The sequence below is a fragment of the Ictalurus furcatus genome, chromosome 11 (genome assembly GCF_023375685.1).
Source record: "Ictalurus furcatus strain D&B chromosome 11, Billie_1.0, whole genome shotgun sequence".
In the NCBI taxonomy this organism is placed as follows: Eukaryota; Metazoa; Chordata; class Actinopteri; order Siluriformes; family Ictaluridae; genus Ictalurus; species Ictalurus furcatus.
In genome coordinates this window covers 3,285,001-3,307,067 of record NC_071265.1, presented here as the reverse complement: position 1 = coordinate 3,307,067, position 22,067 = coordinate 3,285,001, and the positions used below count along the sequence as shown (strand labels likewise).

Here is a 22,067-nt window from a genome sequence, read left to right as displayed (position 1 = left end):
AGACTCAGTGTGATGGAGAAGTAAGACACTTACAGGGAGGCCATCTCTGCCCTTTTCCCCTACTTCTCCTCTATCCCCCTTCTCTCCACGGAAACCGGCTACTCCCTATATGGTGGAGGAACACACAGACACACACTTTCAGTACTGCAGCACCGAGAAATAAGCATTAAGACACTTTTGCCTTTATTATTTAATACACTTTCAGTGCATATGACCCTAGTGACCCCGACCCTTACCTCGGTAACCCCATCTCTAACTACCCCAACCCTACCTTCAGTAGCCCTAACCACCCGGACCCTTACCTCAGTAACCCTAACCCTAATCACCTGAACCTTAACTTCAGTAACCCTCACCCTAATCCCAACCCCAATCCTTCCATCACAAACCCCAACCCAACCCTCAGTAACCCTTATCCTAATCCCAACAACCTCAACCCTACCCTCAGTAACCCTTACCCTAATCCCAACAACCCCAACCCTACCCTCAGTAACCCTAACCATAATCCCAACATCCCCAACCCTACCCTCAGTAACCCTAACCATAATCCCAACAACCCCAACCCTACCCTCAGTAACCCTCGCCCTAATCCCAACAACCCCAATCCTTCCATCACAAACCCCAACCCTACCCTCAGTAACCCTAACCCTAATCCCAACAACCTCAACCCTACCTTCAGTAGCCCTAACCATAACGACCCATACCTCAGTAACCCTAATCACCTGAAACTTAACATCAGTAACCCTCACCTTAATCCCAACAACCTCAATCCTTCCATCACAAACCCCAACCCTACCCTCAGTAACCCTAACCCTAATCCCAACAACCCCAGCCCTACCCTCAGTAACCCTAACCCTAATCCCAACAACTCCAACCCTAATCTCAGTAACCCTAACCCTAATCCCAACAACTCCAACCCTAATCTCAGTAACCCTAACCCTAATCCCAACAACTCCAACCCTAATCTCAGTAACCCCAACCCTAATCCCAACCACCCTAACCCTACCTTCAGTAACCCTAATCCCAACAACCCCAACTCTACCGTCAGGCATCCGAACCCTAACCTCAGTAACCCTAATCCCAACAACCCAAACCCTAACCTCAGTAACTCTCACACTCATCCCAATGCCCCCCAACCCTAATCCCAGTAACAAACACTAATCTCAGTAACCACAGCCCTAACCTAATTAACCCCCAACCCTACCCTCAGTAACCTTAATCCCAATAACTCCAACACCAACCTCAGTAACCCCAATCCTTAACCTCAATACCCCAACCCCAATAATCCAAACCCTAACCGCAATAGCCCCTTCATATGACAACTTTCTCGTAATCTGACATTTGTCCCAAACAACTGACCAAATATCGCATATAATGAAAAGGGCTGTAAAATAAATTATTACATAATTTACAGCATTTGAATCATTGGAGCTCAAAAGGAGAATAAAATACATGCCCTCGCGCACACACACACACACACACACACACACACACGTATGAGCAGAAAGCATACAGAACTGACCCGATCTCCTTTAGGTCCAGGAGATCCATGAGCACCATCCTCTCCTTTAATACCTTGAGGGCCTGGCAGACCCCGTGGACCAGGAACAGACTGAACTATGGAGTCCCCCTAAAACACGCAACACGTTCACATGGAATATGAAGCCTGAAGACTTCCACAGACTGTAGCATCAATACAGACTACACTTTTCCTGCTTCATTTATTTATTTATTTATTTATTTACCTTAGGTCCAGGAGGTCCTGCTACACCATTTAGCCCAGCTTTACCCTGAAGTCAAACAGGTCAAAGGTTAAAGTTCACTCTATATACAGATCTCCATAAGAATAGCTCTTGATAGCTTTAAAGACCGCTGTACTCACAGTGTCCCCTCTGTCCCCCTTCTCTCCTCTCTCTCCCTGAAAAATGCAGACCGAGACAAAATTTAAACGTCCTGCTATTCATCTTTTCTCATCTTACATGGCTGTTCTTTTTTTTTTTGCAGCTCCAGTCCTTATCCTGGATTATCCTGCTTATTATAATTATCAGACCTTCTGAGTTGAATCAGTTGTTGCGTTTAAAGCTTGAAATGAAGAACGCGTTGATTAGCATTCACCCAAGGCAGATTATATGTACATACTGCCGAGGACAGGTAAGATTGCACTTAGTGTGTTTGACTGCCGTTTCAGTTCATTTAAAAGCTACGCTGATTAACACAGGATCACACAAGCAGTCTATAGGTACTGCTTCGTTTCAGTTGAGCTTTAACTGTACTCTCATTTAACGGCGTACTATCGCACGGACACACCTCAGCAGCTACAAGCTAATTAAGCAGATACCTAGTTATGAATAGATGTTTAGAGTACTATTCGGATGGGATAAGTCATAGATAACAACGAGCAAGGAACTAATCATGAAAGGCAGCTGAGATTAGCTTATGACAGCAACTCTTCCTTGTCCCTACCTTATCTCCAGCTTTGCCAACCTCTCCTAGTTCTCCAGCTCGTCCTGGTACTCCAGGTATGCCAGGTTTTCCAGGCTCGCCTGCTTGTCCAGGAGGACCCTCTGGGCCTCTTTCTCCAATAGCTCTGCCTGTAGGACCCTGGGGACCTTGGGGCCCCTTCTCACCTTGATCACCTTTTTGCCCTCGCTCCCCTGGAAACCCTCGAGCACCCTTCAGGAGTTCATCAAAGCAGAATTACATTTAAAAAAAAAAAAGAAGACGAAGACGTCTCGGCCATCTGAAGCAACACCGTGCGGATTTACTTCTCATACTTACTTGAATCTCTTTAAAAATGGCACCAGCACAAACGCAGCATTAACAGAACAACAAAACAAGAAGCGCTTAGTGTTCGGAAAATATAAAGCGCGACTCAAGAAGGTGCTTCTTCTACAGTATGGCTGGAAATTCAAATCATGTTCATTTTTTTCATGGTACAGAGTTTCGCTTCATCACCACCCTTAGTGAACACGTATATTCCCCAGTAGTTTATCTTCACAGTTGTAGGAAAATAATCAGCGACAGGGTGGTGTGATGAATTTATTTCCCTATAAGACCGTGTCCCGAAGTGTTTTCTTGACGATGATGATGATGATGATGATGTCACTATTACCACACCCCAAAAAAACAAACACGAATACAGAATACGAGGAAAAAATTATGTCGTGTCAGTGCAGCACCGTGGACAGCACACAGCCCTAAAGGCTTCTTATTTGTGCACTCTCTTTCTCTCACACACACACACACACACACAAAAACACACGCACTTACATCTGCACCAGCAGGGCCTTGGGGTCCTGAATCTCCTTTATCCCCTTTTGCTCCTTTATCTGATCGTTCTACGATTTCCCTCAGCAAGACATCCTTCTTTTCCATCACCATCTGCAGATCCCTGACCTAAAGCAAATCGAGAGTTTCTCACGCCAGCTCGATAAAACTCGCCTGTTGATTTGAGTGCTAGACCTCTCGGTACCTCGATGCCGAAATCCGAGAGCGCTCTCTTCACATCCTGGAACAGAAAAGGGAGACGCCTGTTAGCGTCCTCGCCGTCTATAAGTGTGTGTAGACAGCGTAAAAAGTCGCTCATCACCAGAAAAGGTCCCTGTGCTGTGTTTCTGACCTTCGCACACGACTGAGGAACTCTTGCTGATAAAACCTGAGCTTGGCTTTCAATTCATATTTCAAGCTACGCAGGTGCGCATAACTATTTAATGAAATTTGTCAATCTTTATTATTCAAAGGAGTACGTGTTTTTTTTTTCTGAAACGATTAACCTACTTACTATAAGTCAATCAGGGGCGTCACAAAATATTTCATTTCTGTTGGAAATTGCAGTCATGTGCGAACAGGCTACGCATGTGCGTTCATGCGTGCTCAGGCTACAAGACTGGTACTTTACAACAGCGTTAGCGAGCTACGTTAGTTAGCTTGGCTCGAGTAGGGTTGAAGCGGAAGAGATTTGTTTCGCCGATTGAGTTTTTAAACTCAAACTGCTTTTATTATACGACACACACTTACGAAGCGACGCGTGAGGCGGAGGATATGTATTATACGACACAATACTTACCACTGAAGTCCCTGGTTTACCAGGTGAGCCATCTTCTCCTGGATCTCCCTGGTGGAGGGGGTGGGGGGAGGGGAGCATAATCTCATATATGAAAAATGTCTAACTTTGTACAAATTCTACAACATACTACAAATATTAGAAAAGACCTTGATATATGTCTACATGTACAAGCGCGAACCTGATCTCCTTTTACTCCTTGTGGTCCTCTCTCACCCTAGAAAACATCATGTGCTGATGAAATGAGGCGTTCATTCATATAAGCAACATGGGCTAGTTATTCAAACTTAAATGATGTACGTGTAAACTTTTTGATTATAAAAAAATTTTTTTAAAATAATAATAATAATCTTTTAATTTTATTTATTTATTTTTTAAATAAAACATGCTGTAGTCTGAAAGTTAAAGATTCTTACAAACAGAAGTAAGGCTCTGAACATATCTAACTCACCCTAGTTCCTGCATCTCCTGGAAGCCCAGGTATTCCCTGAAAGACAAAAATATTACTCCTAATAAAAACCCAGCGACACATTTATAAAGTCTGAGCTGAAAAACAACAACAACAACAACAACAACAACAACAACAACAACGGCGTTGATTTCTCTTTATATAACTGTACATCCTGGAGGGTTTTATTCGGATTTATTCCGCTTATACAACTTTCCAACAGTTAGATATTTTTATTGGTTAATGAACAACACGTCATTTTTTGTCCTTTAGAGTTACATTTTTTTTTGTTGAACATCCACCTGATTTAAAAAAAAAAAAAAAAAAAAAAAAATAGAAATCTTTTTTTATTATTAGCCTGTTAGTGAGTCTTTTTTACTCACAGGAGCTCCTGGTGGCCCTCTGGGTCCGGGGATAGGTGATAGGTCAGCCCCTTTAACATATATCACCTGTGTGTGTGTGTGTGTGTGTGTGAGAGAGTGAGAGAGAGAGAGAGAAACAAACTGACTTTATAATTAAACCCCAAAACACCTGCATTTTAAATACATTCTGGCAACACTACAGCCACAATCACACGCACCTGTCCTGGAGGTCCGATGTTCCCGGGAACCCCTGGTGGTCCAGAAGGACCAGTGGGGCCAGTGGGCCCTGCAATGCCCCGATCCCCTTTCAGCCCATCCTGACCCTGAGAGAAAAGAAAGGAAGAACAAACGAATTCTTTCAATAATAAACATATCAAACAGGCTCATCCGTGGAAAGTTTCTTTCCTCACGCCTGCCGATGGGAGTCTGTCAAATTGAATCGTTTTAATTCGATTATAGTTTATTCAATCCACACGCTGAGGAACTTGTGTAAGTGTGCGTGACATTTCACACCACGCAAAAACTGCCCGGTGAGGCGTGACGGGAAAATCATTAAAGACTCGCTAAAGAAAACAAATGATGTGAAGACATTCGCTATGGTACAGTGCAGCCCGGTAATCCGTTAATAACAATAACGACGGCTCATTTAGAACAGAACCCCTTACTGCACTAGATCGTCGTTACTTAATCGTCTAGAGTGCCCTTATGACCGACAGCCAAAGATACACTGAAATACGATATTTTTGAAATACAGTGGATTCTGAAATGATTCGGACCCCTTTACTTGTTGCACACGTCATCGTGTTGTGGATTTGATTTGAAATGGAAATCATTTTTTTATCCATCAATCTACACTGATGATGTGAGAGCAAAAGTATTCAGCCCCTTTGCTGTGGCACTCCAAACTGGGGTCAGGTGCATCCTGTTTGCTTTAATTATCCTCGAGATGTGTCTAGAACTCATTGGGAGTCCACTTGTTGCAATTTGAATCGATCAGACATAGAAACGCAAAACACACACACAAAAAAAAAAAAAACAAGCCATGCAGTCCAAGGAGCTTTCTGTGGACGTCCACGATCAGATTGTGGCAAAGTATACGCCAGGACAAGGATATAAAACAGGTTCTAAGACTTTCTGGCCAAATTCGGCATCCAGGAAAGCAGGGCCTTGGTCAGGGAGGTAAGAAAGAACCGGACAGAGCTCCGAAAGTCCTGTGCAGAGATAGGAGAACCTGTTGGATGAACACTCATTTCTGCAGCACTCCATAAATCAGGCATTCATTGCAGTGTGGCGAGACGGAAGCCGCGGTTGAGTGAAAAGCACACGACAGCCTGCTTGGAGTTTGTGAAATGGTATGTGAAGGACTCTGGGAACATGTGGAAAAAGATTCTCTAGTCTGATGAAAGGAAAATCGGGCAGAACAGCACGCATGACGACACTGCAAATCACCTGGCTAATACTATCCCTATGGTGGAACATGGTGGCGGCGGCATCATGCTATGGGGGTGTTTCTCAACAGGGACAGGGAAACGGGTAGCAATTGAGGGACGGATGAATACCGCCAAATACAGTAACATCCTCGAAGAAAACCTCTTCCAGAACGCACGAAAACTCAGACTGAGGGAACAGTTCACCTTTCAACGTGACCAGCCAAAACAACACTGGGAAAAATCTCCGAATGTCCTTGAGTGGCCAGACATAAACCCCACCGAACATCTGTGAGGAGACCTGACGATTGCAGTTCATAGACATCCGCCATCCAACCTGACTAAGCTTGAGAGGATCTGCCATGAAGAATGGAAAGAACTGCCCAAATCCAGATGTGCACAGCTTGAAGACATGTATCCAAGAAGACTTGTAGCTGTAATCGCTGCCAAAGGGGCTTCTTGACTCGATCTCGGCTAGTCCCGGTCTTGGACAGTCTTGACTACATTCTTAATCCGAAGCGTCCTGTTTGGACTGCGCGCGAGTCCCGAAAATGAATCTGATATGATCTGGCATCAGTGTAATCTCTGTACACGAGGAGAGCTTTAAAAATATCCTCTGATCTCTCCCTCCCAGCGCACCTCATATTTCAGCTTCTGTCTAGTAAAAAATACTTGAGTCTTGATGACTAAATCTAGACTCCTAAGTGCTATTCAGTGGCTTCTGGAAACCACGGACTGTATTAATTATTTATTATATTTACGATTAACACTAGGGATATATTTCTGACTTAATTCACTTTTAAGTGTTAGACCTTGTGGCGTTTATTTTGGCGGAAACACGCGGGAAGACCTCCTTTTAGCTGGCAACAGTGTTTTAAAATTCACTTCTCATTACCAATCGGGAGAAATGCTGTAAACCTCTGCCCACTAAAATGTTTGGGATTACGCAAACGTAAAACCAGAGTGAATCTGGTGCGTGTCGTGTCTCTAAACGCAGAGTCTAAACGCGACTCGAACTCACTGTGAACCGAGCCGCTCTAACACGCTGCACACGCTCCGAGTGTAACACAGTCCCACGGGTTCACCATTTCAAACAGCAACCAGCCCAAATAAAAGCTAAAGACCTTTGAGACGTGAATTTAAGACATTTTATTGCTAATCGAGGCTTTATTGAATAACGAAAAGAATCCTGAATTCACCGTGTCTGGTCTAGAGCGTCCAAGCGCACGTTAAATCAACAGTACGGTCGTGTCTTGTCAATACGTTATTGTATGTTACAGTGATAAGGCTTTATTTAGAAAAAGAAAGCAGAAGAGAATGAACAGGACAGATAGAGTGATTTGATACGACTGTCTTACGTTTCTTCCTGGGGGTCCTGTTTCTCCTTTTTCACCCTGTGCAATCAGACAGAGCCAAAAAAAAAAAAACCCCACAATCAATCAAAGTCTGAAAATCTCCGTTCTACTTTAATATGAAAGGAGTTTTTCTTACCTTCCTGCCATCCTCACCAGGGACGCCATCTTCACCCTGGTTTTTTTTTTTCCAAAGGAAAGTCATTAAATTAACATACAATCCCATTAAAAGCAAAGACCTGTCATCTACTAAAATTCTTATAATGCAGTCTTATTCGTGCTACGCCGGCTGCTTATTAAGCTCTAGATTGAATGCAAATCCCTTCTTATGACATTTAAAGCTCTACGTCCTAGCATACGGCCTTGCGGGTTCGTTAAAGGTGCTAATCCGGTCCACCGGATTCTTTTAGAATCCGTCTTGTGGACCGTAATTGAATAGAAAGGTTGAGTCTACGTTTTTCCACTAGGGGGCAACACTCAACTAGTGACAAAGTGTGCTAACGATGAATAATGGTGCGTACAAGTCGTGTCGGGAAGACCGTATTTACGAGTCGAACACACGTGAACGCCACCACAAAGTCGTATTTACAAGCGGGGATGTTCTTTGAGCTCAGAGTCGGGGGGTGGGCGTGTCAGTACGAAAACATGGCGGAATCAACGTCTGCGACGTTCGTAGTCGACGGTGAATTTGTCGACAGTGAACGCTTACTCGTCTCAGAAGCTGATTTCAGTTAGGATGTGTAGAGTTGAAAAACATGCTGTATTTTTCCGTAGTTAATTACGGCTCCGACCGGAGTGACTCGAACGCACCCGACGCCGTAAATTACGAACTTCCCAGGAGGGCTTGAACGCACCGTAATTCTTCATTAGCAAGGTAAAAATGCGAAGCTAGCTAATTAATAGATGGCTTCATTCTGGCGGTTTTGCTGTTGAAGTAGAAAGCCCCGCCCCATCCTGAGCATTTCAGGTTAACGCAAGCCTACGAGTCCAGAGAACTTCTCACAGCTCAGCTGCAGAAAGATTTCTTTAACATGTCTGGAGAGAGAACATTAGACAATGATTTCTATCTTTAAGTCCTTCAATTTCACCGCTATTCTATATCATTTCTTTTGGTCTTTGGCAGTAATCGTGATTAAACTGTAATAAAACATAACGAACGCCAGGAATGCAAAAACCTTTGACCGACAGTGGATATCATATTTATATACGACACACTCTAGGAATATACCTAGATACCTATAATATATACCTTTAATATATACGAGCTCAAGTTGATATACGGCTGTTCATTTCAAGATTCAAGATTTTTATTTGTCACATACGCAGTTATATACAGTGTAGAGCCTGCAGTGAAATGAAAACCTGGCCTACTGCTCGTTAGACTGTGCATTAAATACGGAATTAGATTTTAATCTCAAGAAGATCAGAATGAATAGAAATAAGAATAAATCATTTTAAAAAAAGATAAGAAATAAGAATATGAAATATATATGTACAGGAAGTATCATTAATTCATATTATATGAATATGGTGGCTTGGAGGTTAAAGGCTCTGGGTTATTGATCGGAAGGTCGGGGGTTCAACCCCTAGCTCTGCCAAGCTGCCACTGTTGGGCCCTTGAGCAAGGCCTTTAACCCTCTCTGCTCCAGGGGGCGCTGTATCATATCTGACCCTACGCTCTGACCCCCAACCTCTGAGCATGCTGAGGTATGTGAAGAAAAGAATTACACTGTGCTCTAATGTACATGTGACCAATAAAGACTCATCATTATCAGTTCATATTTAGTATGAAGTTTCAGATGTCTGTGGTGAGACTTACAGGCTTTCCTGGAGATCCTGGTTTTCCATCCTCTCCTGGTTTACCCTAAAATAACCCACAGAAGTCTTACTGATGCTGTCTGAACATCTGATTGCACACACTTTGGACTGCATTGTTGATCTGTATTTTATAATATCAAGGTGTGAAGATCCCGTACAGGTATGATGAGGATATTCATGTGTGTGTCTGAGTGTGTGTGTGTGTGTACAGTATATAACGATTTGAATTTGAGCATGTGTGTGCGTGCACGCCATCTCTTACAGATGTGCCTGCGGCTCCTGGAGGTCCTACAGGCCCCGGAGGCCCCTGAGGTCCTCGGAGTCCTGCTAAGCCCTAAAAACGAGTACAAGTAAAATGCACGTTGTTATACGTTCCACCTAGTGGAAAACTGAAACAAACAAACAAACAAACAAACAAACAAATAACGAAATAAATGCTCACATCTCTTCCAGGTTCCCCCGTTTTACCAGGATCACCCTGAAAAGAATGAGACACCATGGTTATCTTCATTAACATGAAAACCATTTAAAAAAAGGCAGGTCCGTTCATCTGAGCTCGCCATTTTATTATCAGAATATCGTACAGTCATACTTACGATGCGTAAACATCTACACATACCACCGCAGACGCAAGGTTGATTTGGATTGGCTTAGTTTACACTTATTAATGAACAAATGAACAATTTACTCTTTTTTTTTAATGATTATTTTAATGATTATTGTTTACTATAGTTGATCAGTCTTCCTTCTTCTGTGAACGTATTTAGTTCGTATGCTACATGGACAGATGAATTCTGTTGCTATGGGTTTCTAGTAGTTTGAGAGTGACGAGATAACATCTGTACGAGTAAAACTCATCTACGTTCTCATCATCTGTATGTCTTTTCTGACAGCACAGGCTCGGTTGACGAGGAAAGGTAAATCAATGTCCGTATTTCACGTCCAGAAACATGTCTCCTGTATCGCTGTAGCTTCAGCTAAAACATCAATAAAAGATCAAATGGATTTAGATTTTATGTGGTCTGACCCTTAAACCAGGGGATCCAGACGGTCCAGGTTTCCCATCCTGACCAGGACGTCCATCCAATCCAGCAGCTCCTCTTTCTCCCTGAGAGCGCACACACACACACACACACACACACACACACACACACACGTATAGCTGCTTACCAGCCAATTTAAAGTCAAAATGCGGTACACATTAGGTGCATGATTAGTCACCAAGTAAGCAGCCAAAGCTATCACGCGGATTTAATTAAATAAATAAATAAAAATTCTTACCTTCTCTCCTGGACTTCCTCTCTCTCCTGGATCTCCCTACAGAAAAACAAGGGATGTGCGTTACGCTAAACATTATCATTTGTTATACTACTACGCTCATGTGGATGCAGGTTTTCAGAATACCTTGGCACTGGTCGCATTTTGTAGGGGATTTCCAGGAGTGACCGTATGATAAATTCATTAGCTAGCACACACAAGCAAGTAAAAGCTCCCGTGTGCTGCCCGGCCCTGTGTTTTGGTTTCCCGATAACCAACTCTGACCGTGGCACGTTAGTACAGCGTGCATTAATGCAGACCAAGTGAAACAAACACGTTTACAATCACGTAGGAGATCGGGTTTGTGCCCTTATGTCCAGAAAAATCTTTTATTCGAACCTGACTAGCGTCTGTTTTCTTTCGGGATGCTAGCACAGGACCTCACAACCTCTTTACGGCTCCAGATAGACGTTATGAATTTTCTACGGCTCCAAGCCTTGACCACTTTACTTGCTTCATTCTATATAGTCTTAAATGTTTCAGGATATCGCCAGGTTCATTTTCTTGACTCTCTCCCATTTTTACACAAACCTGCACGATTCTGAAAAGATCATCTATCATCTGTACACGCTAACCAATTCTTGGAAAAATAACAACAAAAAAAACAGTATCTGGTGGAATTATGGGTAATAATAATGGTATTATTATGATTATATAGTTACACCATCAGGAAGCGCACGTGGTTTAAACATAGCTTCATACAAAATAAAAACTCCTGCAAAATTTGAAAAATAAAAATAACTTACTCTGGCTCCTACTGGTCCACGCTGACCCTCGGCTCCCTGAAATTACAAAACGAATAGTTTAGAAACAAGCGAAGATTGAATAAATAAAAAACACTGTATTAATAAGTACAGAGTGAACCTAGTGCCGTCTTTACCCGTAATCCTGGAGCGCCCGGTATTCCCGCTTCTCCTTGTTGACCTTTACTACCGTGCTCTCCAGGATCGCCGGGGTCTCCCTGTGTCAATATAGAAACAACAGCAGCTCATGTCAGCGTTACAGGACGTGAAAATGAACACCGTGTTACTGTTGAAGAAAAAAATGGAGATCTGCACGTGTGCGTGGAAACATGGACGGTGTACTGTGCCTTTTCTCCTCGGTCTCCCTTGAGAAGAACCTGCCCTTCTCCCTGAAATACAAAAGAAAGAATAGGAAGAAAGAAACCTGAGCGCCACTGACAGGACAACATGATAAATGTGCGAATGGCGTTTATTTCATTATTGATTATTACCGAGTCTGGGAAATAATGACCTTAAACACAAACAGGAATGCTAAATTTGAAGAAAACCTTTCATGCCCAATGCTAGCAAAGTTGCTGATGAAGAACAGTCTGATAGATAAAAACATAGAATTGAAGCAGGGTGCACTTTCTTTTCCCCCATGACCGCACACTAGCATTGAGAACTTCATCAAATAACAGCATTGAGGAAGTCATTAAAATGTACATCCTTTTATAATTTTAACATAAATATGGACTTACCAAATCTCCAGGAGGCCCTGGGGGACCTTGGATCCCCTAAAATAAATACAAAGCGTGACATTTACCGTGTGTGTGTGTCTATGCTGTATTTATACGTGTACAGAGATTAATGAAGAGTGTATGCATGTATTTATAAAGAAGAGTGTATGCATGATTTCATACCTGATCTCCCTTTTGCCCTCGTGGTCCCACAGGCCCTGGAGAGCCCTATAAGGCAAACACATAGCAGGAAATACCAAAACTGTATCGAATAACGCATAGATGCAAATATTAGACTTGCGTTTATGAACCCAAGCCATTTATAATCATCACACGACATATCATAATTTTCACGATGAAAGTTTGATGATACGTATAACAAAAAAAATAAATGTTCAAATCATCAGGATTGTTCTGTAATCAGTCACAATGTTCACATACCGATCAACTATCCGATTGAGAGCTTAACAGGAATAAAAGCTGTTCACGTGTACGCCTCGATCCGAACAGAGTAAACCGAGTCAAATGAAATGAATGAAACGTAACCGTTCAGACGAGGTAAACGGGTCGTCCTTTTAAGACTCTGTTCAACAGAAAAATAACAGCTGTGTAAACAGTTGTGTCTGATTACTTTCTCTTTTGGAAGTTCTGCGCGAGTGTCACGATGTCCTAGGGGTATAACCCCATGGTCCTGGTGAAATTCCCCCATTGGTCCTTCTCTATCACGGCCCCCTAATAATCCCCATCTCTGAATTAGCTACATCACTCTCTCCTCTCTTCTCCGCTAATAGCTGGTGTGTGCTGGGCGTTCTGGAGCAATATGGCTGCCGTCGCATCATCCAGGTGGATGCTACACACTAGTGTTGGTTGATGTGTGGGTGCGTCTTACGTTTCGTCCATGCTCTCCAGGATCACCCATGTCTCCCTTTTCTCCTGGTTGGCCTGTTTGTCCTGGGACACCCTGGAATATAATATCCACTGCCAGAGGTTAGAAATGTGCCTGAGAAGTCTGGAAGTTCCTCTATAAATGAGGAATGGACTCACCCTCAGTCCACGTTCTCCTGGCTTACCGGGCAAGCCGGCCTCCCCCTGAGAACACATGATACGACAGGAAACATTTATACACTTTAATATATGTTCAAAAATGAAAAGTGTCTACAATAATAATAAAAAAATCTACTATAAAGAGAAGCAGACAGCACTAAACTACAGGAAGTCAATATTTGGCTTGACAACTTTTTGCCTATGAATAGGCACTACACTGTACGTGTAGTGTATATGCGATTATACACGTGAAAAAAATATCACACGTCTTATTTAATGTCTACAAAAATGAATTATATAATACAGAAGCCCTGATATAAAAAGCAATCAGAAGCATACAGAATTTCGCCAGGTTTTTTCGTGGCCAAAAAATGCTTGATTTCGCTGCGGCTTTTTTTCAAAATTAGCTTTTTTTTTTTTTTTGCGGAAAACTACTCGAATCGGCACGAAATTTGTTGGTAAATAAGACTTTTCAGCTGTACTCATAACCGACGCACGTGAATCGAAAGAGGTGTTTGACCGAACGCGCGTCGTGACGACATCGCATGATGCGTTTCGGCCCGAATCTGCGGAAAATCGGCGGGGATTTTGAAAAATCGCAAGCTCCTCCGAATATTACAGAGGGTCCTTGATTTTGCGTTCGTTTCTGTGATTGCGAAATCACAAAATCCTGGAAGGACTGAAAAAGGAACAATGAGATATTAGTTCAAACTAAATGACACGCGAACCTGAAATAAATTGTGGGGGGGGGGGGGGGGCAATACTTATGCAAGCACACAGTATGCACACAGACTCACAAGCAGAAATAAATCTCACCGGAATTCCATCTTCTCCTTTGTCACCTTTTAGGCCCTAAATGGAAAATAATAATAATAATAATAATAAAATAATAATAATACAGAGCATAAAGTTAAACCTCAAACTGCTATCATGAGAAATGTATCAGTTACTGAGATATTTTAAGGTTAGGAAAGTTTCCTCTCTAGTATTTACATTAAAAAAGTAGAGATTATTTTCACAGAAATGGGTATTTATTCATAGTAAGCATCATTAAAATGATCAGATAGACTGAATTATAGAAAGGCTGATGGTGTCTCACGTCTTTCCCTTTGGGTCCAGCCGGACCTGCAGGCCCGGTATTGCCCGCCTCTCCTCTCTCTCCTGTTTCACCCAGGTTTCCCTGCAGCAGCACGGAGTGTATGATCAGTGTATGAAAGTACAGAGGTGTCAATAATGTCAATAATGAATGTTTACAAAGGAATCGCTGCAAACCTTCGCGCCAACTCTTCCAGCAAGTCCGGGAAGACCCTGTAAAAGTGCGACGACACTAATGAATCCTTTCAAAGTACGTTTAAAGTATGTCGTTTTCCTATACATAGAGATTAACATCGAAGTACCCCTGCACACCGCACTAACCCAGTAAGACTCAGTAACCCAGCACACCGCACTAACCCAGTAAGACTCAGTACCCCTGCACACCGCACTAACCCAGTAAGACTCAGTACCCCTGCACACCGCACTAACCCAGTAAGACTCAGTACCCCTGCACACCGCACAAACCCAGTAAGACTCAGTACCCCTGCACACCGCACTAACCCAGTAAGACTCAGTACCCCTGCACACCGCACTAACCCAGTAAGACTCAGTACCCCTGCACACCGCACTAACCCAGTAAGACTCAGTACCCCTGCACACCGCACAAACCCAGTAAGACTCAGTACCCCTGCACACCGCACAAACCCAGTAAGACTCAGTACCCCTGCACACCGCACTAACCCAGTAAGATTCAGTACCCCTGCACACCGCACTAACCCAGTAAGACTCAGTACCCCTGCACACCGCACTAACCCAGTAAGACTCAGTAACCCAGCACACCGCACTAACCCAGTAAGACTCAGTACCCCTGCACACCGCACTAACCCAGTAAGACTCAGTACCCCTGCACACCGCACTAACCCAGTAAGATTCAGTACCCCTGCACACCGCACTAACCCAGTAAGACTCAGTAACCCAGCACACCGCACTAACCCAGTAAGACTCAGTACCCCTGCACACCGCACTAACCCAGTAAGACTCAGTACCCCTGCACACCGCACTAACCCAGTAAGACTCAGTACCCCTGCACACCGCACTAACCCAGTAAGACTCAGTACCCCTGCACACCGCACAAACCCAGTAAGACTCAGTACCCCTGCACACCGCACTAACCCAGTAAGACTCAGTACCCCTGCACACCGCACAAACCCAGTAAGACTCAGTACCCCTGCACACCGCACTAACCCAGTAAGATTCAGTACCCCTGCACACCGCACTAACCCAGTAAGACTCAGTAACCCAGCACACCGCACTAACCCAGTAAGACTCAGTACCCCTGCACACCGCACAAACCCAGTAAGACTCAGTACCCCTGCACACCGCACTAACCCAGTAAGACTCAGTACCCCTGCACACCGCACTAACCCAGTAAGACTCAGTACCCCTGCACACCGCACTAACCCAGTAAGACTCAGTACCCCTGCACACCGCACAAACCCAGTAAGACTCAGTACCCCTGCACACCGCACTAACCCAGTAAGATTCAGTACCCCTGCACACCGCACTAACCCAGTAAGACTCAGTACCCCTGCACACCGCACAAACCCAGTAAGACTCAGTACCCCTGCACACCGCACTAACCCAGTAAGACTCAGTACCCCTGCACACCGCACTAACCCAGTAAGACTCAGTACCCCTGCACACCGCACTAACCCAGTAAGACTCAGTACCCCTGCACACTGAACTAACCCAGTAAGACTCAGTACCCCTGCACACCGCACTAACCCAGTAAGACTCAGTAACCCAGCACACCGTACAAACCCAGTAAGACTCAGTACCCCTGCACACCGCACTAACCCAGTAAGACTCAGTACCCCTGCACACCGCACTAACCCAGTAAGACTCAGTACCCCTGCACACCGCACTAACCCAGTAAGATTCAGTAACCCAGCACACCACACTAACCCAGTAAGACTCAGTACCCCTGCACACCGCACTAACCCAGTAAGACTCAGTACCCCTGCACACCGCACTAACCCAGTAAGATTCAGTACCCCTGCACACCGCACTAACCCAGTAAGACTCAGTACCCCTGCACACCACACTAACCCAGTAAGACTCAGTACCCCTGCACACCGCACTAACCCAGTAAGATTCGGTTGTTAAAAAAAGCAAAAATAAACCCAAACAAGGCATGATTCCTGCAGCCACACAGTATAAACATAGCTAACCAATATTACCCTTCCTGTTTTCTCGTATTTATCTTGTTTACATACAAAACATTGACAAAGTGACACAACAGCTCTCGCATTTATTTTCACGAGAAAGCGGGATCCAGGGAACGAGGCATGCTTGGGGCGGGGACCTCTTGTAGTAGTGTCTGCGAGCGACTGTGTAACAGCATGATGCACATTCCGGTGTATTGTGAAAGGGTCAGCTATTCTGAAGGATCAAAGGTTTTGAAATCTGTGTAGTGTGCATTCGGCATAAGAGAACGTTTTTTTGCGGCACTGGTTGACCTTTATTATTATTAATTGCTCGATTTGTTAAATTCATTCTATAGTATTTATACTTGCAATTGTTTCTAAGGCTATGTTCAGCAAATCCTACACATCTGGCGTATTCAATTAGAACAGAAAACATTTTTGTTTGCTGTCTGAACAACAAAAATGTGGCAATGAGAACAAACATGACTACAGGCTTAATTTGATTTGGTCAGTCTGCAGTGCGGCCACTTGGGTCTAAATAATTTATTCAGGAAATAAATCAGACGTGTGTGATCGAAGCAAATAAAAAAATATGACTAATTTAGCTCTTGGTGTCATTTATCTATACAGGAGCTATGCAATTACTGAGGAGACCTGAGAATAGTGAAAGCAAACACGCTGTTTCTCCGTTACAGTCGTACTGACCCGATCACCCTGCTCCCCCTTAGTTCCAGGCTGACCAGGTAGTCCTATTCCAGGAAGACCCTGAAAGAGAGAGAGAGGGGGGTGGGGGGGGGGGCATATTTGTGATTTCAACAACAGAAAAAGCTGGTTAATGTATAACTATGCTCAATGTGTTATTTATAAAAATTTAAACTAATTGATGTAGAATAAAAAACGACGATGTGGTGACTTTGATACGTTAGAAGCAGCTACAAAACGTACCCTTTCTCCTTTCTGTCCTGGCTCTCCCTTTTCACCTGCAGGACCTTCAAGACCTGGAGCTCCTTTCTGACCCTGAAAGATGAACAGATAACAGATAGATCTCAGTACCGGGATCAGAAATGAAAATGTGGTATCGTACCATCTCTAATATAAACCAAAGTTCACAGCACTTGGAAATGGACCAAACCGACAAGAAAATAAAACGTTATTGACAATATTTTTTAATCAGTATTTCTATCATAGATATTTCTATCATAGAGTTTTAATACTTTTAAAAAAAAAAAATACTTTTAGGGCTAGTTGCAATATGCACAGATGTTACAGTCATTAGAAAGTGTATAAAAATAGTTTTAGACATAAAATCTGTCATTTATTATTTTTTTTGCTATAATACAAGCATGGAAGCAAACACATTACTTTTCTTACCTGCTCTCCTTTCTTTCCGAGTGAACCTGGGCCCTGGAACCAAAACGACAGTGAACATCATCATCATCATCATCATCGTCATCATCACTGTCGGCATTGAGCTGAATGCATGAGGTCAGTGCACAGCAGATGTAAAAGCTACAACAGTTGAAACTATGCATAATCGTGCACTGGGGAAACATTTTCAGATTTTACTTTCATTAGATGGTATTAGGGCTGGGCGATTTGACAAAAATATCATATCACGTCACTGCAGGACATTTCTAGGATACACGATGAGTATCACGATATAATAAATTTAGCTAACAAACTGTCTGCAAAACAGTAGTAAAATAAATAAAGAACATTCAACTGAGTTTAACGATACTTTTCATTAAATGCCAACCAAGACAAAGAAGATTTTAAGTTGTAGTTGGTTTTTTTAAATGTCAACAAATCAACGGAGTCCGTTCAGTGGCGTTTAATTTGTAATTAAAAACTTTTAAAAAAATAGATCATCATACCAACGATATCTCAGAAAAGTGTATCGTATAACCATTTATCACGATGTTGATATTCTATCGATATATCGCCCAGCCCTACATGGTAGTTTCATTAGATGGTAGTTTTTTTCCATCCTTCCACCCAGGAGCAGTAGCGATTTCTGTCATTATTAATTTTTAGCATTACGTTCCTTTTTGTGGAGGTTTTGCACACATCCTGCACAATGCATCATGGGACTCAGGAACATTGGAGCCAGACTGAAGGATTTATAAGCAGCATAAACTCATAACGTGACGCATTCGAGCTTTAACTCACACCGCCCGGTTCGCCTTTCGCTCCGTCAGCGCCCTGCAAACAAACACACAGTGATGTATACACTGCACCGCATTCCCTCTGTTTGCTGCATTTAAATGAATAAATAAATAAATAAATAAATAAATAAAGATCCTCACCTTTTCCCCTGGAAGTCCATTTGCACCTGGCAAACCCTGAAAACACATGAATATACAATTTCACAGCCTGCTGTCACACACACACACACACACACACACACACCTACACAAAGGAAACACTCTGAATACTAACCCTAGGTCCTATGGATCCTGGGAGTCCTGGTCTACCCATATCACCCTAAACAACATACAAAACAAACACAGGACATATACGCATGTAGAGAAATATAATACAACAGAGATATATAAGAGGGGGGAACACAGAAAAGTGTCAGTGATACACACCTTATCCCCTGCTGGTCCAGGTGGTCCTCTCTCACCCTGAAAAACACGCATATACAAAGCACACACAGGCATCAAAAAAGCTGCATACAAATCTAACTTAAGCCACATCTGTAAAGGGGAAAAGACATCGGTTCCAGTCTGTCAAGGACGATACCTCAACACTGATGAAACCAGGCTCTAATCTCACTCACGATACGTTACTTTATTAATATTTACACATCTCAGTTTGAATCAAACGTCATTTTAAATCTGGCTGAGAGTGATAAACAGAATTGGAGCAGGAGAAATTCACACATTCACATGTAGTTTCATGTATGTATATATATATGTATGTGTGTGTGTGTGTGAGCTGAATTTTTGCCACAGAGTTTCATTGATGTTTCTTCTGACCAGAGTATACTGTTCCAGTTAGTTAACCGCTGATTGTTCTTGGCGTGACGGCTGTTCCAGCTGCTTTAGGGTCGTCCTGCAACTCTTTTCCAGTGACTGGTTTCTCGTGTGCTGAGAAATCGAACCCTAACCCTAGCAACCAACGTCACCATGATCGCTACTTGCTGCGTGAAATCTTCCTACCCGATATCTTTTATAATGACATTTATATCTAGAACTTGATTTATTTTTAATGTAATCTTTACACTAGGCCCGTCACGACAATTACGAATGAACGTCACCAACTTTTTAGTAGATATCGTGACCAGGCCTACTTTACACACACATGCTTATAAATACAGACTTTTTCTTTACTCATATTTCTAAGCACAAAGGCAAAACTGTGAAGTGGATATCTGGACTGGAAGTATATTAAAGAATAAAAATAAAAGTTTCCCGAATACTTATTTCCCTTCATTGTATATAATGTATAACATAACTCAGAGTGAAATCTTCACTTAAGAAGCACTCACTCACCCTGTCACCCTGTGAGCCGGGCTCTCCGGCCTGTCCACGGTCTCCCTACGCAAGAGAATCAGGATTAAGATTAGGGTTTTTTCCCCCCATTTGAACAAAGAAACATTAGGCGGATAAACTTAAACGTGTTTAATAACCTTGCTTCCGATTTCACCAGGAGGACCTCTTGGACCCTAAAACACACACACACACACACACACAGTTTTTATTAAGGTACTGTAAAGCACTCTTTATGTATTTTAAGGTCTGCAAATGAGTGTGTGTGGGATTATCAAGAGAATGCAGGTTAATGTTAAACGCAGTGGCCACCCCAAATCTGAGCTCAAATCGATTTAAACACCTGTTGTAGGTATTTTGAGCAAACCCCTAAGAACCCAATACAGTAATGTCATTTACGTGACTCGTTTTATTTCAAAACCTTGTGCTGGATATAATTAGGTGGTGTCGTGCCTGACTTTTGCACCCCATGTCTAAAAACCTTGCTTAGGTAAGGCTAAAAACCTTCATTACGTTCAATTCCATACATTATAATATGCAATAAATCATAAATCTGAGTGAGGACATAGATATGCAATAGGTTGTACATGGTTGTGTGTGTGTGTGTGTGTGTGTGTTGACAAACCCGATCACCCGGCTCTCCTGGTGTCCCTGCGGGTCCTGTATTGCCCTTTATGCTCTCTCCCTGAAATACACAGTTAACAGTCTAACTATTCACACGCACAAAATGTTCAAGGCTGGGAAGCAAATGCATAGACATAAAACTAACACACGCACACACAAATAAATAGCACACAAGCAGTGAATGCACACAAACTCACAGGTTCTCCTCTGTCTCCTTTCTGTCCTGTCAAGCCAGGTGGGCCCTGAGGTCCTGCAGGCCCGAGACGTCCCTACAGAAACACACACACGATCTCAAACGACACAATCAGCCTAAAAGAAATAAAGCAACTTAACACAAACTCCTCTATATATTGCAAAAGGACTGAATAAGACAAGCTGACTGCCTGTGTCGTGACCAATCACAGACCAAAGAAATGCAAGCGTTCAAGTGTTCCGGTCTTTATGCCGTGTTCGACTGGAGGTCGTAATTCCTGATCTCTGACGAGGGAAAACCTCGTCTCTTCAACGCAAATGACTATCGGTTTAACGCAAAATCCACACTGATAAGTGTTTCCCCGGTGTGTCGGCTGAGGGAGCGGCTGAGAAGGGTCCGCTGTCATTATACAGCACGAGAGCGGCCTCTAGAGGCGAAATAAAAACTATCACTGACCAATTTTGTTGTGTTATTTGAAGTGTTTTCCGATTCATTTTGGATGTCGTCTCTATTTTAATGTGTTATCTGTAGTGTTACTTTTTGCTTCAGTTAGGATGTATATCTTTAATTTACTTTAACATTTATTAATAGTTAATATTTCATTTAAAATAGTACAGTACATTTTCATGGTACGGTCAGCACTGTGTATTTTTGTAATAATAGTTCAGCGATATTTTACCGGTAAGGGGTTATCGGCAGGTGCTACACAACTCAGGGTTAAAATCCACTGTCGGTCGACCTCTACAGCACTCAGTATAAAGACGGCGGATGAAAACAGACCGATCAGGCGAGCGACGTAGCAGGTAGCAGAACGTTTAATAGTTTAATGACGCATAAAAGAAGGTATAAAAGTGACAGGATGGCAATATCTCACAAGAAACTAACCACATCGACAGAAACGACAGAAACGGGAAGAGTTACAGAGTAGCATTAACTTGGTTATCATTAGAACAGCATGCCTCGACTCTTCTTTAGGTTTTATTATGGAATTGTGTTCTAAATGACACAGCCAGACCGCTGGTTATCACTGAAACACACACACACCCACACGATAGAGTAAAATGAATTTGAAAATGCCACACTTACTGGTTCACCCTTTTCTCCTTTAACTGCTGCCCCACTGCCCACTCCGGGAATGCCCTGTCCATCATCACACAGAACACAGGTCTCAGTTCACATCAAACATATTCTTACTGTACAGTACTGTTATAATCACTATTCATT

General features: G+C 42.9%; 1 protein-coding gene across 1 annotated transcript in view; it reads right to left on the bottom strand.

Annotated features, from left to right (window-relative positions):
* Window positions 1–22,067, bottom strand: part of col7a1 (collagen, type VII, alpha 1) — an 88,419-nt gene that overhangs the window by 26,296 nt on the left and 40,056 nt on the right. Inside the window, exons 40-80 of the mRNA XM_053635879.1 lie at window positions 21,930–21,983; window positions 20,848–20,919; window positions 20,652–20,711; window positions 20,167–20,202; window positions 20,030–20,074; window positions 19,124–19,159; window positions 18,972–19,016; window positions 18,839–18,874; window positions 18,702–18,734; window positions 17,904–17,936; window positions 17,478–17,549; window positions 17,238–17,297; window positions 14,563–14,598; window positions 14,390–14,470; window positions 14,107–14,142; window positions 13,291–13,335; window positions 13,136–13,207; window positions 12,430–12,474; window positions 12,268–12,303; window positions 11,875–11,916; window positions 11,665–11,745; window positions 11,531–11,566; window positions 10,749–10,784; window positions 10,495–10,575; window positions 9,910–9,945; window positions 9,730–9,801; window positions 9,469–9,513; window positions 7,789–7,824; window positions 7,656–7,691; window positions 5,089–5,193; window positions 4,892–4,957; window positions 4,512–4,547; window positions 4,242–4,277; window positions 4,064–4,111; window positions 3,470–3,505; window positions 3,268–3,393; window positions 2,461–2,670; window positions 1,880–1,915; window positions 1,743–1,787; window positions 1,520–1,627; window positions 34–105 (exon numbers count right to left, since the gene is read on the bottom strand). Coding sequence (XP_053491854.1) covers window positions 34–105; window positions 1,520–1,627; window positions 1,743–1,787; window positions 1,880–1,915; window positions 2,461–2,670; window positions 3,268–3,393; window positions 3,470–3,505; window positions 4,064–4,111; window positions 4,242–4,277; window positions 4,512–4,547; window positions 4,892–4,957; window positions 5,089–5,193; window positions 7,656–7,691; window positions 7,789–7,824; window positions 9,469–9,513; window positions 9,730–9,801; window positions 9,910–9,945; window positions 10,495–10,575; window positions 10,749–10,784; window positions 11,531–11,566; window positions 11,665–11,745; window positions 11,875–11,916; window positions 12,268–12,303; window positions 12,430–12,474; window positions 13,136–13,207; window positions 13,291–13,335; window positions 14,107–14,142; window positions 14,390–14,470; window positions 14,563–14,598; window positions 17,238–17,297; window positions 17,478–17,549; window positions 17,904–17,936; window positions 18,702–18,734; window positions 18,839–18,874; window positions 18,972–19,016; window positions 19,124–19,159; window positions 20,030–20,074; window positions 20,167–20,202; window positions 20,652–20,711; window positions 20,848–20,919; window positions 21,930–21,983 — 2,358 coding nt within the window. The remainder of the gene's footprint in view (window positions 1–33; window positions 106–1,519; window positions 1,628–1,742; window positions 1,788–1,879; window positions 1,916–2,460; window positions 2,671–3,267; window positions 3,394–3,469; window positions 3,506–4,063; window positions 4,112–4,241; window positions 4,278–4,511; window positions 4,548–4,891; window positions 4,958–5,088; window positions 5,194–7,655; window positions 7,692–7,788; window positions 7,825–9,468; window positions 9,514–9,729; window positions 9,802–9,909; window positions 9,946–10,494; window positions 10,576–10,748; window positions 10,785–11,530; window positions 11,567–11,664; window positions 11,746–11,874; window positions 11,917–12,267; window positions 12,304–12,429; window positions 12,475–13,135; window positions 13,208–13,290; window positions 13,336–14,106; window positions 14,143–14,389; window positions 14,471–14,562; window positions 14,599–17,237; window positions 17,298–17,477; window positions 17,550–17,903; window positions 17,937–18,701; window positions 18,735–18,838; window positions 18,875–18,971; window positions 19,017–19,123; window positions 19,160–20,029; window positions 20,075–20,166; window positions 20,203–20,651; window positions 20,712–20,847; window positions 20,920–21,929; window positions 21,984–22,067) is intronic.